At 36.6% G+C, this 13923-nt stretch overlaps 1 protein-coding gene across 2 annotated transcripts; it reads right to left on the bottom strand.

The window, feature by feature from the left end:
• Positions 1 to 992: 992 nt before the first annotated feature.
• On the bottom strand, positions 993 to 13757 carry snapc4 (small nuclear RNA activating complex, polypeptide 4). Of its 2 annotated transcripts, XM_084414301.1 has the most exons (25): positions 13366 to 13757; positions 13155 to 13292; positions 12791 to 12831; positions 12590 to 12689; positions 12369 to 12391; positions 12119 to 12268; positions 11881 to 12006; positions 11682 to 11760; positions 11512 to 11593; positions 11295 to 11396; positions 10757 to 10829; positions 10483 to 10647; positions 10181 to 10331; positions 9027 to 9133; positions 7745 to 7839; positions 7473 to 7567; positions 5571 to 5653; positions 5014 to 5481; positions 4836 to 4910; positions 4408 to 4573; positions 3961 to 4031; positions 3803 to 3868; positions 3585 to 3624; positions 1464 to 3454; positions 993 to 1389 (listed from the first exon to the last, which is right to left on the bottom strand). In XM_084414301.1, the coding sequence occupies exons 2-25, from the start codon at positions 13273 to 13275 to the stop codon at positions 1324 to 1326; spliced, it is 4536 nt and encodes a 1511-aa protein (XP_084270427.1). In that variant the 5' UTR covers positions 13276 to 13292; positions 13366 to 13757; the 3' UTR covers positions 993 to 1323. The 2 variants fall into 2 exon arrangements, with proteins under 2 accessions (XP_084270427.1, XP_084270428.1); XM_084414302.1 differs by having other exon boundaries at positions 13155 to 13404.
• Positions 13758 to 13923: the final 166 nt, after the last annotated feature.

Genomic DNA, 13923 nt, shown 5'->3' with positions numbered 1-13923 from the left:
ATGAAGTTCAGTGAGCACTTTGGTGGCAGCAGTTCCCTTTTTCCAGTTGTCAGTGCAGTCTTTTTATTTCCCTCTATTTCACAATAAATCTTTGTGTTGCAATACATTGTACGACGGAGCCCCTAAAGGGACACAAAAGTATTTTGCCAGATATCGTTCCTGTCCCTTTAGGGTCTCTGTACTACGGTGGCATTTGGTTGCAGAATGAGTACAGTATGCAAAGTTTTTTGACATTTTCTAAAGAATTTACAGGCCATGAATAATTTATTCAGTGTGTGTCTATGATCTTAATTTGGCAGTCGCTTTGAGGTTTATCAGGCTTCTGATATGACAGGAGTTTATCTCATGTGAGTGTCCATGAACTTAAAACACATTTTTAAAAACTATCATTCTTTTGGTAGTTTTGAAAAACCCAAACTTTTTTTTTTTTATGAAAAAACTACTGTGTGCACCTTATTTTTTATTTTATTTTATACAATTTCCTGAGTTGCACTTATAATAGTAGGATGATTTTTACAGCAAAAATGGTCATAATTTAGAAATAAAAGACCATATTCTTCCCTGATTTTAGACTCCGATTTGAACGCTGTTGGAAGGGGCGTGTCTGCTGTGAGACTTGAATGTAAACGCCCACTGCTCTGATTGGCTAACATCTTTGCATATGAAATAAGTATTACATGTGGAACTCTATCGACATTTTTCTGAAGAGTTCTGAAACTTACAGGATGTTTTTATAGTGCAATGACCTCTTTCATGTCAAAAGATCAAGGAAAATTTGATTTCTCAATTCATGACCCCTTAAAAAACCCTAGAAATGCCATACTTTTATCAAGTGGTTTTGAACATACCAAAACATTTATTATAATATTATAAATTTACGATTTTCAAAACTGTCCTACTTTTTGATTCTACAAGTTGCACATTATGATCACATAATATAAAAGCATAAAAATTATAAATGCTTATAATACAAAGACATAAATGACAAGACATTTCACAATTCTACATAATTTATTCAAGAAACAATAACAGCAACAAAACAAAAGTATAAAATAATTTAAGAATAATTTAACAACAGGTCAGTGCAAATTCAGTGTCTTTTTTTCCCCAAGAAATTTGCCAAGACACAAACAAAACATGTGGCTGGAGTAAAATAAATCAGTGCTAAGAACACATAATATCTGACTGGTCCCTTAAACGGATAAAAAGTTAGATTCAACAGAATCTGAAGCTATTAGCACTAGTGCACAATTGCATGGTATGGAAATTGAACAACTGATGCAATGTGAACAACCATGTAATTTGACGTCAACTCCTTTGCCTTTATGTAATGATTCCTGAGAACTGTTTTGCTGATGCTTCGTTTTCATTCATGTTAAGCTCAATCTTCTGAAAGAGAAAAATACATTAGCACAAAAACTAATAAACAAACAAAGGTTGCTTCAATGTTAAGCGCAACTTACTCCAGCTGGTGGGTGAACTCTTTTTTCCCTCTGTTGTAAATGCGAGACCTCATCATCATCATCATCATCATCATCATCATCAGCAGCAGCAGCATTGTTATCTGTGGATGACTGACATTTCTCATTCTCAGATGGGTTTATGGTGGCCAGAAGAGCTGGTAAGGTAAAGCACGACAAGAAACGAGCCTTGAAAAGCAGGTACGCTGGATTTGAGGCAAACCTTTCGGCAATCATTTTGCGGATGGCAGCAACTTGAGCTTCTTCTCCTATGTCATTTTGATACTCAACTGGAAGGCTTTTCACTGCAGTTGTAAGCAGAGATTGTTTAGCTTTGAGTAAAGAAGTCAGTGTTTTGATGCTGGCGGCAGACGGTGGAAGGTAAGGCAAAGACATCTCTAGATGAGGTATCGGAATTCCACCTTTTCCATTCATCCAGTCATCTACTTCAGATGACTGCTCAGGAAATATCAAGTGAGGATCGAAGCTCACACCATCAGAGGGTGGATCAGGAATAGAGATCAATTGATTATTTGATGTTGTGATTTGAGGTACTACTGATGGAGCTGCAACACGAGGTGATGGAGCTACAACATGAAGTGATGGAGCTACAACATGAGGTGACGGAGCTACAACATGAGGTGATGGAGCTACAATACGAAGTGATGGAGCTACAACTTGAGGTGACGGAGCTACAAAATGAAATGATGGAGCTACAAACTGAGGTGATGGAGCTACAAACTGAGGTGATGGAGCAACAACATGAAATGATGGAGCTACAATCTGAGGGGCAGGAGCCAAACGTTGTAAAGGTCTTCTAGAAGCACAAAGGGGTCTCAATCTTGTGACGGGCAAACTTTTCTGTTGGATGACAGTTGGCAGCTGACTAGTTCTCACAGGAAAGCAGCCATTTTCAGAAACACCACAAGGCTTTGCCACTTCATTTGTTGTGCCACTAGCCAAAGCTGGCACGGTCAAGGGAACCGGAAGAATGCTGAAAGCAGCATGAGATGCACTGGGACCTGTTGATGGAGATGACTGACATTGCCTTACAATGGTTTCATCAGCGGAGGAGTCTGATGAGTTCTTTGTAGATTCAACATGAGAACCTCTCTGGTCAACTTTGGTAGGTGCTTGGGATAACATACTTTGGTTCAATACTAAACTAGTAGTAGTTGAAGGAGGCATCTGGATGCATGAATTATTACCTCTGGGGCTAATGTTCATAGAGGAGGAAGTCTTTTGGGTAAAGCTGGAGGCATTCGAGACCGAAGAACTTATAAGGCCAGGACTGACAGAGGAAGAAGCAACAACGAGGGCAGATGATGATGGGTATAAATTGGTTAAGGTGAATGGACAAGTACTGTTAGTTTGCAGGGAATTGTTTGACATGTTCAGCATCTGGTTGCTTGGGATATTGGCAGAAAGTGGACCAGTAACTTGTACCAAACCGGTGGGGGTAAGAATCCAGTTTACTGGCTGTGCCTGCAATGTAATGGTCGGTAAAGCAACGTTTTTGCTCTTTTTTTGTTTCGGTGACTCTTTTTTTCTACTTTTAACTTTAGCTTCTTTCATTAGGGCTTGGACCTTCTCAGTAGGTTTGCGGGTGCGTTTCATAGATTGGACGCTGTTTGAGTCCTCTACACTTGGTGATTTGGATGTTGAGGTTGTGATGGGTTGCGCTGGCGGTGTCTGTTGTAGTAGCGCTAGAGGAATTGGTGATATTGCTTGCGGTGGTGACTGTGGTAGTAGTGATATTTTCTGTCCTTTAAGCATTATAGGTTGCACTGCCTCCTGCATGTTTGGCTGTGTAATGACAAGATTGTTGGGATGAATCAAAGCAGGGGGCATCATCTGCCTGTCTGGCAACTGGGGAGGGTCAAGATGATGAACTGGCTGCAGGGGAGGTGAATGTTGAGGAGGTTCTGCAGGTTTCTTGTGTTCAGCTGTCTGGTTTGCTTCCTGAAGCATCACTGCCACTGTTTTAGGAGGATCTATATAACCATAGGAACGACAGATTAACATTATGCATGTTTTGACAGAAATAACCGGAGCTCTTGGAATGTTGTAGTTTTGCTATTTTATTTCAATACTTTGAAATGGATAAATGTAAAACTTAGATACCTGTTCTCGGCTTACATATAGCAATAGGCTTCTGGAAAAACTGACACAAAAGAGAAAAATTGACAACACTGATAGAACACTAATTTTCGAGATATTAACTTCTTTAAAAAAATACTGCATATTTTTAAGCATATCAGAAACAAAGCAGGGCTGCCCCTAACTAGAAAATTCTTAGTCGAAGGCAACCCTACAACAAAGCTGGATTGATAAATAAATACCTTAATGCCTTTCTTTTGATCAATTTCAATGACATTTCTGCAACCCATGACATCTATGTGAAAAGCCTGTTTTCAGACATAACACAAAACCATGTAAAACCCTGTAATCTTCATTTCTTTTATTTCATCATAAATGTTGACAAAGATGTTAGGCTTACTTTGATGTAAAATAAAAGCACTGATGTCTTCTGGAGAGGGATGTCGGCTGCTTTTATTCCAACAATATCACCTGTAAAGTGGTTATTGATTGAATGAATAACTGACAACAAAAACGTATGCATTGAACTATTCGCTCATAACTAGGCCCACATGGAATCTGAAGCCTAGAATACTACTACCTAAATGCATTCAATTAAAATGGTTCTCATTTTAGTTCCATAATAAGATATCTTGGTAGAAGCATAAAAAAAAGGGGGCAAAACTTAAACATCACTTTAGCTACTGGTATCATTATCCAGTAATCTGCCTGAAGAGTCGTTTCAGAAGAAGTGCAAGTTTGATCAAGAAATACAAATTAAGTTTTTTGTGCAAACTCCATGCAGGCCTGCTTATAACTAAACCACCATTTTCAGGTGTTTTGTCAAAAGTGAAACAAGAGTCTGTACCTTCGCAAAATGTATTGTCTTTCACTGGTGGAGGCAGGATCACATTACCAATCCATGGGGTTATAGCTTTCAGGAGGTCATTATTAAGGCTGAACATGTCCTGAACCAGCCTTCTTTTCCTTTTATTTCCTGGACATCCCTGGACTTTCTTTTTATTTCCTGGACCCTAAAAAGTTGATAATCAACAAAGTATATATATATATTTTTTTAAGTAAATATATTTTCCAAATGTAACTTTAAATATTATTATACAGATTTAAGACTATTGTCTTTCCAATATCATACTTATTTTTTGAATTGCTTTTGGCAAGTGGCAACCATTTTCTATGATCTTAGTTTAAACAAATATTAATAATATAATGGCCTTATGGTATTTACTACAAATGTAACACCTAGCATCATCTCTGTTAACCACACGTCTTTATTACCAATGCTCCCTTCCACTGAATGAAGTCTCTAATATCAATCCCTGCCACCTTGATCATGGCCTTCTCATCGTCCGTCTGCATGCATGAAAAGAAATTCATTTTAAAAAGAAGAACTGCAGAACATATAAATCTACATTGATCTGCAAAGAAAAGAGAATGAAGAAAGTAAACATCTTACCTGGCTCTGCAGAACAGGAGGATTCATACCCACGTAAGTTCTTTCCATGTTTCCAAAACTGTTCAGGATGGTGTTGCGCACCAAAATGGGTCTGACTTTCGGACACTTGCTATCCTTTGATCGAATGCGGCCTAACCCAGATTCTTTAGTGGATTCCTGTAGTTCCTCCTCATTGGTGGGAAGACGGACCCACGCTGTCCTGAGAGTTCTTTGAGGAATAAGCAGTGTGTTCGTAGGTATCCATTTCTTCATATCTGGCTGTACATAGTCCTTTTTTGGCATTTCCACATCTTCGACTAAGGGAAGATCTTGATCATCATCATCACTGTCCATATACTTTAGCGGTTTTTCATCCTCAGAGCTGGAGTAGATCTCCGTTTTTAATTTTCTTCCCAACACTTTTCGTCTTTTTGCTGTTTGTTGTCCTGTTGTTTGCTTCATTTCTCTTTTTAAGCCTTTATTTTGACTCTAAACAAAGAAATAACAACAGTGTGTTTGAATATTCATGATATTTATTCTTGTTGACTGCTGCAAGACATACTGACGAATGAACTTACAGTTTTTGTCATTAATTTCCACTTGTTCAGGCACTGGCAGTCAACCCGGTTTGGGATCTCTGAGGCAATCTTACTCCACTTGCCTGGAAAATTCAATTGATAAAGACAATTTAAAGTCTTTAGGATACAGTAAGCAATACTAGTGGTTAGAGCTCTTTTGAAGGCTGACACAGTCTCTAGATTGAAAATGACTATGGTCATTGTGAGGTTGTCTACCAGTGTCAAAGCTGCAATGTTCACACTAAACATGAACCAATTAGCAGTGAGGTCAAAGCTTGAGTTCAAAAGTAAAAGTCAAATAAAATCTGTTGGTTTAAAAGTTCTCTTTGCACGTGTCATATCAAAATGTTGAACACATATTTACACACTTTTGTTAGATTTGCTCCATATTCATATAGTTAAAAACAAAACATGATTTAAATTAGTCATGATGAGTCATTTTGAACTGGCTTTGATGTAATGGTCATTCGTTATTTAGATACAGTACTGATAAAAAGATTTTGTTTTTTAAAAAGAAATCTCTAGTGCTCACCAAGGCTGCATTTATTTGATCAAAATACAGTAAAACAGTAATATTATGCAATATTAGAACAATTTAAAATAAAGTTTTATATTGGTTTAATATATTTTAAAATGTATTTTTTTCTTGTGATGACAAAGCTGAATTTTCAGCATCATTATTTCAGTCGTCAGTGTCACATGATCCTTCAGAAATCATTCTAATATGCATATTTAATGCTCAAGTTAATATATTTGTAAAAAAATAAATAATAATTTAACAAGGTCTGTTTATTTAAGATTTTGTAATATTCAAGGAAAGAAAACACAAAAACCAACACAATACAGAATATCCAGTCAAAACCCCAACACAAACCATCCCTCTACCCATTAGACATGAAGTATCAATTACATTGTAAAAAACATTAACATTCTATTATCATCCTCCTTACACATATTTTTGGACTGTATTCCCAACTTGAATTTTTTAACAAATGACAAGAAAGGTTGCCAGATTGCATAAAATCTCTGGGTAGACCCTTTGAAGAGAGTATCTTATTTTTTTTCTAGTTTTAGATATTGCATGATGTCCTTAATCCAATGAAAAGTGGGGGGAATAGGGTCTTTCTATTTAAACAATATGAATCTTCTGGCGAGTAGTGTGCAAAAGGCCAACATTTTACAATTATAACTACTTGGGCGCATGTTCTGTGCTGTACCACCGAATATAGCAATAAAAGGAGATGGGTCTATTGGTAATCCTATTATTTCTGAAAGTGAAAATGCATCAAAAATCGATTTCCAAAAGTTATACAAACTTGGGCATGTCCAGAACATTATGTAAAAGGCTCGCAGGAGCCTTATTTGTTAAAGGAGCCGTATGTAAGATTGTGGCCAAAACTGGTACTGCAATCACTTTCAAATTACTGTAGCGCGGTGTATCCCCTCCCCCTCCCCCTGACTCGAGGTTGCCAGATAGGCTGCAGGATCCAGCACGAACGTTTGTAGCTGCAGCTGTGGTAACTAGAGCAGAGCTGGCAACCCGGATGCTGAAACACTACTGACTTCGTGATTGGTAGATAGGTGGAGGGTGGCGCTTCAGGCCAAAACACAACATGACAACATCAACATCAGTTGAGGGCTGCAACTATCACTTTTAAATGACAATATCCTGGCTGTACTACTGTTGTCAGTGATATAAGTATTTGAAATGAACATGATTTCTTAATGTCTAGTGACATATAAGGGCCATTTTATGATTAATTGAAATACATTTCTTACATACAGCTCCTTTAATGTATTTAAAAAACAAAATTGAATTGACCCCAAACTTTTGAACAGTAGTGTACATCAAATATGCGTAAAAAAAATAAAAATAAAAGATTTAAGAGGGAAATCACTTACCAACACCATATTTCTCCACCTTCTGTTTTAGTAGTTCCACCTCCTCTTTGCTCCAAGGCCCCTTTTTCACATTCTCCTGAAGACAATCCAAATACCTAAGTGAGAAAAATATTCACATTTACATATCAAGTACCAGTTGGCCTAAACATCTTTTACACCACACCATGCATTGTTAGCAAGTTCGATTTAGGAGTTGAGATGATTTCAGGGACGTTATTTTCAAACATTAGTTGCAGAGCATAAATGTACTTTTTTCCTGAAATGTATCATACCTGTCACGGCAAGCACCGTCGGTCCTGCCTGGCACTTCTACTCTGATTTTCCCCCATTCTTTAGTGCCATACTTTGCGACAGCATTCCGCAACAACTGATGTGAGAGAAGTCAGTCAAATTAGTGAACATATGTGTCAGTTATGATGAGTCATCCTGAACTGGCTTTGATGTAATGGTCATTCGTTATTTAGATACAGTACTGTTAAAAAGATTATGGTTTTTAAAAAGAAATCTCTTGTGCTCACCAAGGCTGCATTTATTTGATCAAAATACAGTAAAACCGTAATATTATGCAATATTAGAACAATTTAAAATAACGTTTTTTCTGGTTTCATATATTTTAAAATGTATTTTTTTCTTGTTATGACAAAGCTGAATTTTCAGCATCATTATTTCAGTCGTCAGTGTCACATGATCCTTCAGAAATCATTCTAATGTGCATATTTAGTGCCCAAGTTAATATATTTGTAATATTTTTGTTACAAATATATTAAATATATATTTGTCTCTCACCCAACTGATGTGAGAGAAGTCAGTCAAATTAGTGAACGTGTGATTTTAGCAGGTTAAGGAACAGCAAAAAGGCATGCATGTGATGGCAACAGATATTAAAACTGAAATGTGTCTTCAGTGATACAAAAGCCTTTGTTTCTAATTTCAAGTTCCATTTCAAAATTCCATACTTTTTTCAGACCATTATATTTAACATAAACGGTTCATAGAACATTATTTTTAGCATTATATACAGTCATCTATCATCTATATTTTCTCTTTTTTTTTCATTGGTTTTCTCTAAGTAATAAACTGTGCTTACATGATGAAGTACCTAAAACACTTAATAACCTCTGTTCTTTACCTCTGACACATCAGTTTGACACTGTAAATGTGGTTTGATGTTACACGATCGCCTAGCAGCAAAGTAAAACTGATTTAGATAATCGTTTGCTCCTTTATCTGTTGCTGGTTTGGGTGGCAGACACACATTCATTTAGTGTGGTTCAAAAGAGACTCGCTTATGGTAAAGACAAACAGTTTGGCGTAATGAAAATCTGCACCTTGAATACATTCAGTCGTGTTCAACAATCACTAAAGGATCATTCAACTTTGGCCATGACACATTTTAGATTTTAGAAAACTGAATTCAGGCAATAGTCTGGAAACTCAGTTCTCTTTTTTTTTTCCATAGTTATCTAGACCTGGAAATTACTCAAATCAAATTCCATACTTTTTAAACTACGTAAGAATCCTGATTAAATGAGAAAATTAAATTATGTTCCATACCTGGTCCTCCTCTTTGGACCAGGGACCTTTCTTTAAAGAGGGATCCAGAACGGACGACCAGCGATATGACAGCTGTGATCCATCACGGCCCACCATGAAATATGACACTATGGAGATAATAAATATTACAAATATATGGCTCTTATGATACATACTTGCATTCAAAATACAACTAAAGTAAACCAGTAATCAGTTAAACCTGTCATAAAGAACACATTTTTGCATTTGAAACAAATTGTAAAATAAACTATTAAAAAAAAGTGCAGGTGGATGTAAGAACACATCATGTGTGAATAAATTCCTCACAGTTCCCTTATTGGTTTTCTTCTATTCATAGAAAAATTACATCTAAATTATATATCACCTATAGAGAGCCTAAGTCCCTCCCCTCCGCTTCCGGCTCATGGGACCTTATTTCGGAAAAAATATGTATGGTAGTCAATCGCGAGAGACAACTTATCTTTTTATTCCGTCTGACCTGTGCCCTGAATTACACATATGATGTTTGTCAATTTAAAAGGTAATTATGAAAGTCAAGAAAGTCGCAGTTTGTCATAAAACAGAAGAGTAACATTTAGTTTTATGTGAAAATCGCTCAATGAACTACATCTCTCGTCTCGCACTATGTACGTCACCAACATGCATCGTATGTGTGCAGTCTGGTACAAAACACTCAGGCATGACGGCGTAACGTTACGATTATAACGTAAGACTATAGAAAAAATGACAGACGTTAGCTTCAGTAAAGTTAGCTTCATTCATTGAGAGAAAAGGTATGACGTCACATGTGCGCCTTTTGGGTTTGTAGTCTTTGTAATTACGTATTTTCACAGTCTTATACCTCAACAGTTTTACATCAAACTGCGACTTTCTTGACTTTAAAATGTATCTTTTAAATTGACAAACATCATATGTGTAATTCAGGGCACAATTCAAACGAGATCAAAATATTTGTTGTCTCTCACCGTTGACTACCATACAATATTTTTCCGAAATAAGGTCCCATGGTGGTCCACCGGAAGGGGAGGGACTTAGGCTCTCTATTCTACTTTGAATGTGACTCATCTAATCTGATTTCAGAGTCAGAATGATCTGCTTTAGGAACAAATACCCCATATCCAGTACAAGAACTCAAGAAGACCCAACTGTCTTACTCTGTATGTAAGGAATAAAGTTGCCGATTCTCATTTTTTCAACAAGGTCTTTGAGGATCTGGTCTTCTTCCGGTGTCCACTCTTTCCTTCTGAAGGTCTTCGAAATGTAGCGCTGATAAGTCTGGAAGCACATGAAGGCCGTTCTGTTGGTCTGGAAGGGAAATAACAAGAAATATATATGTCAAAGACATTAAATGAATGGTAGGTTGCATTGTTAAACATGTTAAAAATTAAAAACCATAATACACAGCATATTAACATAAGCAGCTATTTTGAAAGTGCATGAATTTCCCTATCCTTACCCCAAGAGCCTCTGCGATTTTGTCCCAATGGCAGCAATTGAATTGTTCTACAATTCCTTTCAGTTTATCAATCTCATCCTGTTTCCACACCGACTTGTTAATGGAGGGGTGCAAAAAGTTCTGCCAGAACCTTTTCAAATCGTCAGCCTGTCTCAAACCTTCAAACTACCACACAGAAACAAGTCCTTTCATGCTTTTAAAATGAGAAATGTATGTTAGAAGATAGTACAAGATGCATTTGGCTGCATGTCAATAAAACAACTACATAACTTACGTCAATATTTGATATTTTCTCCCAGTCATGATCGTCATGTTGTTCGCCCACCAGCTGATCATCTTTCAGGGTGCTAAGGTGATACTGAGTTTGATTACACATTTCATTGCATAATAAGTACACTAACATTCAAAAGTTTGAAGTCTGTAAGGTTTTTTATTGTTTTTAAAAATGTATTCATCTAATGGTAAAGCTGAATTTTCAGCAGTCTTCAGTGTCACATGGTCCTTCAGAAATCATTCTAATATGATGATTTGCTGCACAAGAAAAAAAACCCTCTTCTTACAATTAACGTTGAAACAGTTGTGCTGCTTAATATTTTTGTGGAAACCACGATGATACTTTTTTTCAGGATTCTTTGATGAATAGGAAGAAAAGAACAGCATTCATTTGAAATGTTTTGTAACAGTATACATGTATAGTCTATATATATATATATTTTTTTTTTTATCTTACTGACCTTAAACTTTTGAATAGAAGTGTAGGTACAACCTTACAGGACATCTTCTCTGAGACAAGGTGCTTAAAATGTCTTTACCTTATTTTTGCAATTTCTTGTTCAATTAATTCAATTTGCTTTTTCAACTCCTCTTTTCCCTCATCGTCAACTCTTGACATCTTGGCACTCAAATACTCCATCCTATGAAAACACAGATGATTGCAAGCTCTCAAAATGTAATAAAAAAATATATATACACAGCGAGGCCAACAATAACCAGATATTTAGGTTTGCTTTTCCTTTTTCTGGAACTCACTTGGATAGTTTGGGTTGTAGCATCCTTTTCATAATGTCTGTGGCGACTGCGTTAGACAGCAAAGTCTTCTGCCAACCCTCCCCTGAAAGACATTACCACATGTTTTATTTTTATATATAAAAAAAAAATCTTCAAGTAACAAGAAGCAAGCACAATGTCTTAAAACATACATCTTCTTATTTTCAGCTCATCAATCGGTCTGGTACCGTGACTCATCCTTTCTTTAGTTTCTGGATTTGATGGAGGGCCCTGGAGGCAAATACAAATAATAAATAACTTCGGGCAAAAAAAGTCAATAACGATACTGAAATGCATGATTTCACGGACACCAGAAAAATACATATTTCCAGTATTACTTTCATCACATACCAGACCGGTGAGTTTGTCTTTAAAGTAAGGCTTCATGAAGTATCCAAGAAAGAGTTTCTGAGAGGGAAGTCCTTGTGCGGAGGAGCTAGACGTGCTTGGGCCAGAGAGCTGAGCCTCAATCTCTTTCTGTGGAGATACAGTCAGCTTTAAATGAGTGATAGTGTAATTTAACTCATGGAATCGAGTAGCATGAAAACGCAGTTTCAATGAACTACAGGCCCAGATGTTTGTTGTTCACCTGTTGCTGTTGATTCTCTTTGAGGAGCCGTTCCAGCTCAGATAGTTTCTCTTTCAGCACCTCCTGATAGACAAAATTCATTTGCAGGCAAGTCTCCACATTTTGCGGGAGATCCAACTGATCATCATCCTCGTCACTGTCTTCATCACTCTAATGAACGTAAAACAATTGTATAAGCATTTTTTTTTTTACATTAGAAAATGTACATAAATAAATAAGCATGTATGAAGGAAGCAAAGCGGTAACTCACAGAATCAGTTCCATGTTCACTGTCTGTTTCACCAAAAAAAAAAAAAGGGTTGATTAGAGGCAGACCCTATGATGAAATACTACTGACCTATCAGATTACGCGTCAAATATTTAAAAGCAACCCACTAATTTCAGCAAAAGTGCCCATGGAGATTGTGAAGGATAATTTGTTTTAGGCTGATGAAAATCACTGTATATTTAAATTAGAATAATATTATTTACCCTGCAATACGTCAGCCAGTGCTGCATTAGCACCAAGTGTATTTTCCAACTCCTCGATCTCCCTCTGAATCCGCTGCCTCTCTGTCTCCAAGTCATCATGCTTCAAGAGGGAGTTACAAGCAAATACTATTTTTTATTAAAAAAATTACATTTCATTTCTATAGTGTGTTGTATCAACCAGGCGGCTTTCTAGATTCTTACCAATCCTTCAATCACAGGCCCACTGTCATCAGATTCATCATCTGTCATGGAAACATAATATGACATTAACACAGAACATAAGTCAAAAACACAGCCCCCAACTTTTTGACAAATTAATTCCCATGACCATTCCAGGTAATCGCTTCATTAACTCATCAATAGACCACTACCGAATCATTTAGAACATTTTTTGAACCAGTTTAATGAATGATTTACTTATAAATTGAACATATATAATACAGCAATATATGATTTTACATATTTCCAAGATAGGCCGATATCTACTTACTAGACAGGCATTTGGGGGCGTCATGGTTGTGTTAATGTGATGTCCAAAAACAGTGTTTAAGAGACAGTGACTCACCACTGTTGCTGTCAGATGACAGTAGGTCTATGATGCTGCTGTCTGCACCTAGAGAACTCTCAAGAGCCAAAATCTCCCTCTGGATTTTTTCCCTCTTCGCAAGCAAATCATCCGATGCCATTTTAGACAAGATGAAACCTGAAAACCCAACTTTTTTTTAGATGACTGGACATTGCACTGCACAATTTTCGCCGTGTGGACATGCACTTACATTAGCTTTCTTTTAATGCATAAGTCTGCTTCAGTATTGCAGCTCTTCTATAACACAAGTACAATAAGTCATACTGGATCCTGTAGCATCACTGCTCGCGTTTCTGAATGTCTCACTCAAATCTAACTGTACAGCCGCATGTTTACAAAGAGTGCACTTGGGGTCTTTGAACTAGATTTCCAATTATTACTACATCGAAGTCATTGCTTTTAATGACTGACTTCAAATATAACCTTAATTTATATAAACTTATTCAAACTGTTAAGAATGATTCTCCCGATAAAACTATTATTCGTGCATAGAACGTCATGCGTATAAAAACACGAAGCGCGCGGTAATTGTGCGTCATCTTTACTGACGCTTCATAATAAAAGTCCAGCCTTCATCGAACCTTCACCATCGGCAAAAAATGGATTTTATTTTGTTGTGTTAATTACAACGTAAATTAATGCACATTAAATGAACACTTATTGCTTTAATATTTACCATAAATATTGTATGTTCAAAATACAGTGGTGGACAAAATTATTAGAACGGTACATTTTAATTTTAATTTTA

This window comes from Rutilus rutilus (genome assembly GCF_951802725.1).
Source record: "Rutilus rutilus genome assembly, chromosome: 7".
NCBI classification, from domain to species: Eukaryota; Metazoa; Chordata; class Actinopteri; order Cypriniformes; family Leuciscidae; genus Rutilus; species Rutilus rutilus.
The sequence above is the reverse complement of the archived record's forward strand: the minus strand, read 5'-3'. Positions and strand labels throughout refer to the sequence as shown.

What these genes read in the sequence shown, in the direction of transcription:
- snapc4 (XM_084414301.1), bottom strand. Translation starts at nt 13,275, where the DNA reads ATGGCATCGGATGATTTGCTTGCGAAGAGGGAAAAAATCCAGAGGGAG. An exon ending in GTCATCTGACAGCAACAGTG is followed by an intron (nt 12,832 to 13,154) that starts GTGAGTCACTGT and finishes TTTCCATGACAG; the next exon opens with ATGATGAATCTGATGACAGT. An exon ending in TGAGCTGAAAATAAGAAGAT is followed by an intron (nt 11,594 to 11,681) that starts GTATGTTTTAAG and finishes AATGTCTTTCAG; the next exon opens with GGGAGGGTTGGCAGAAGACT.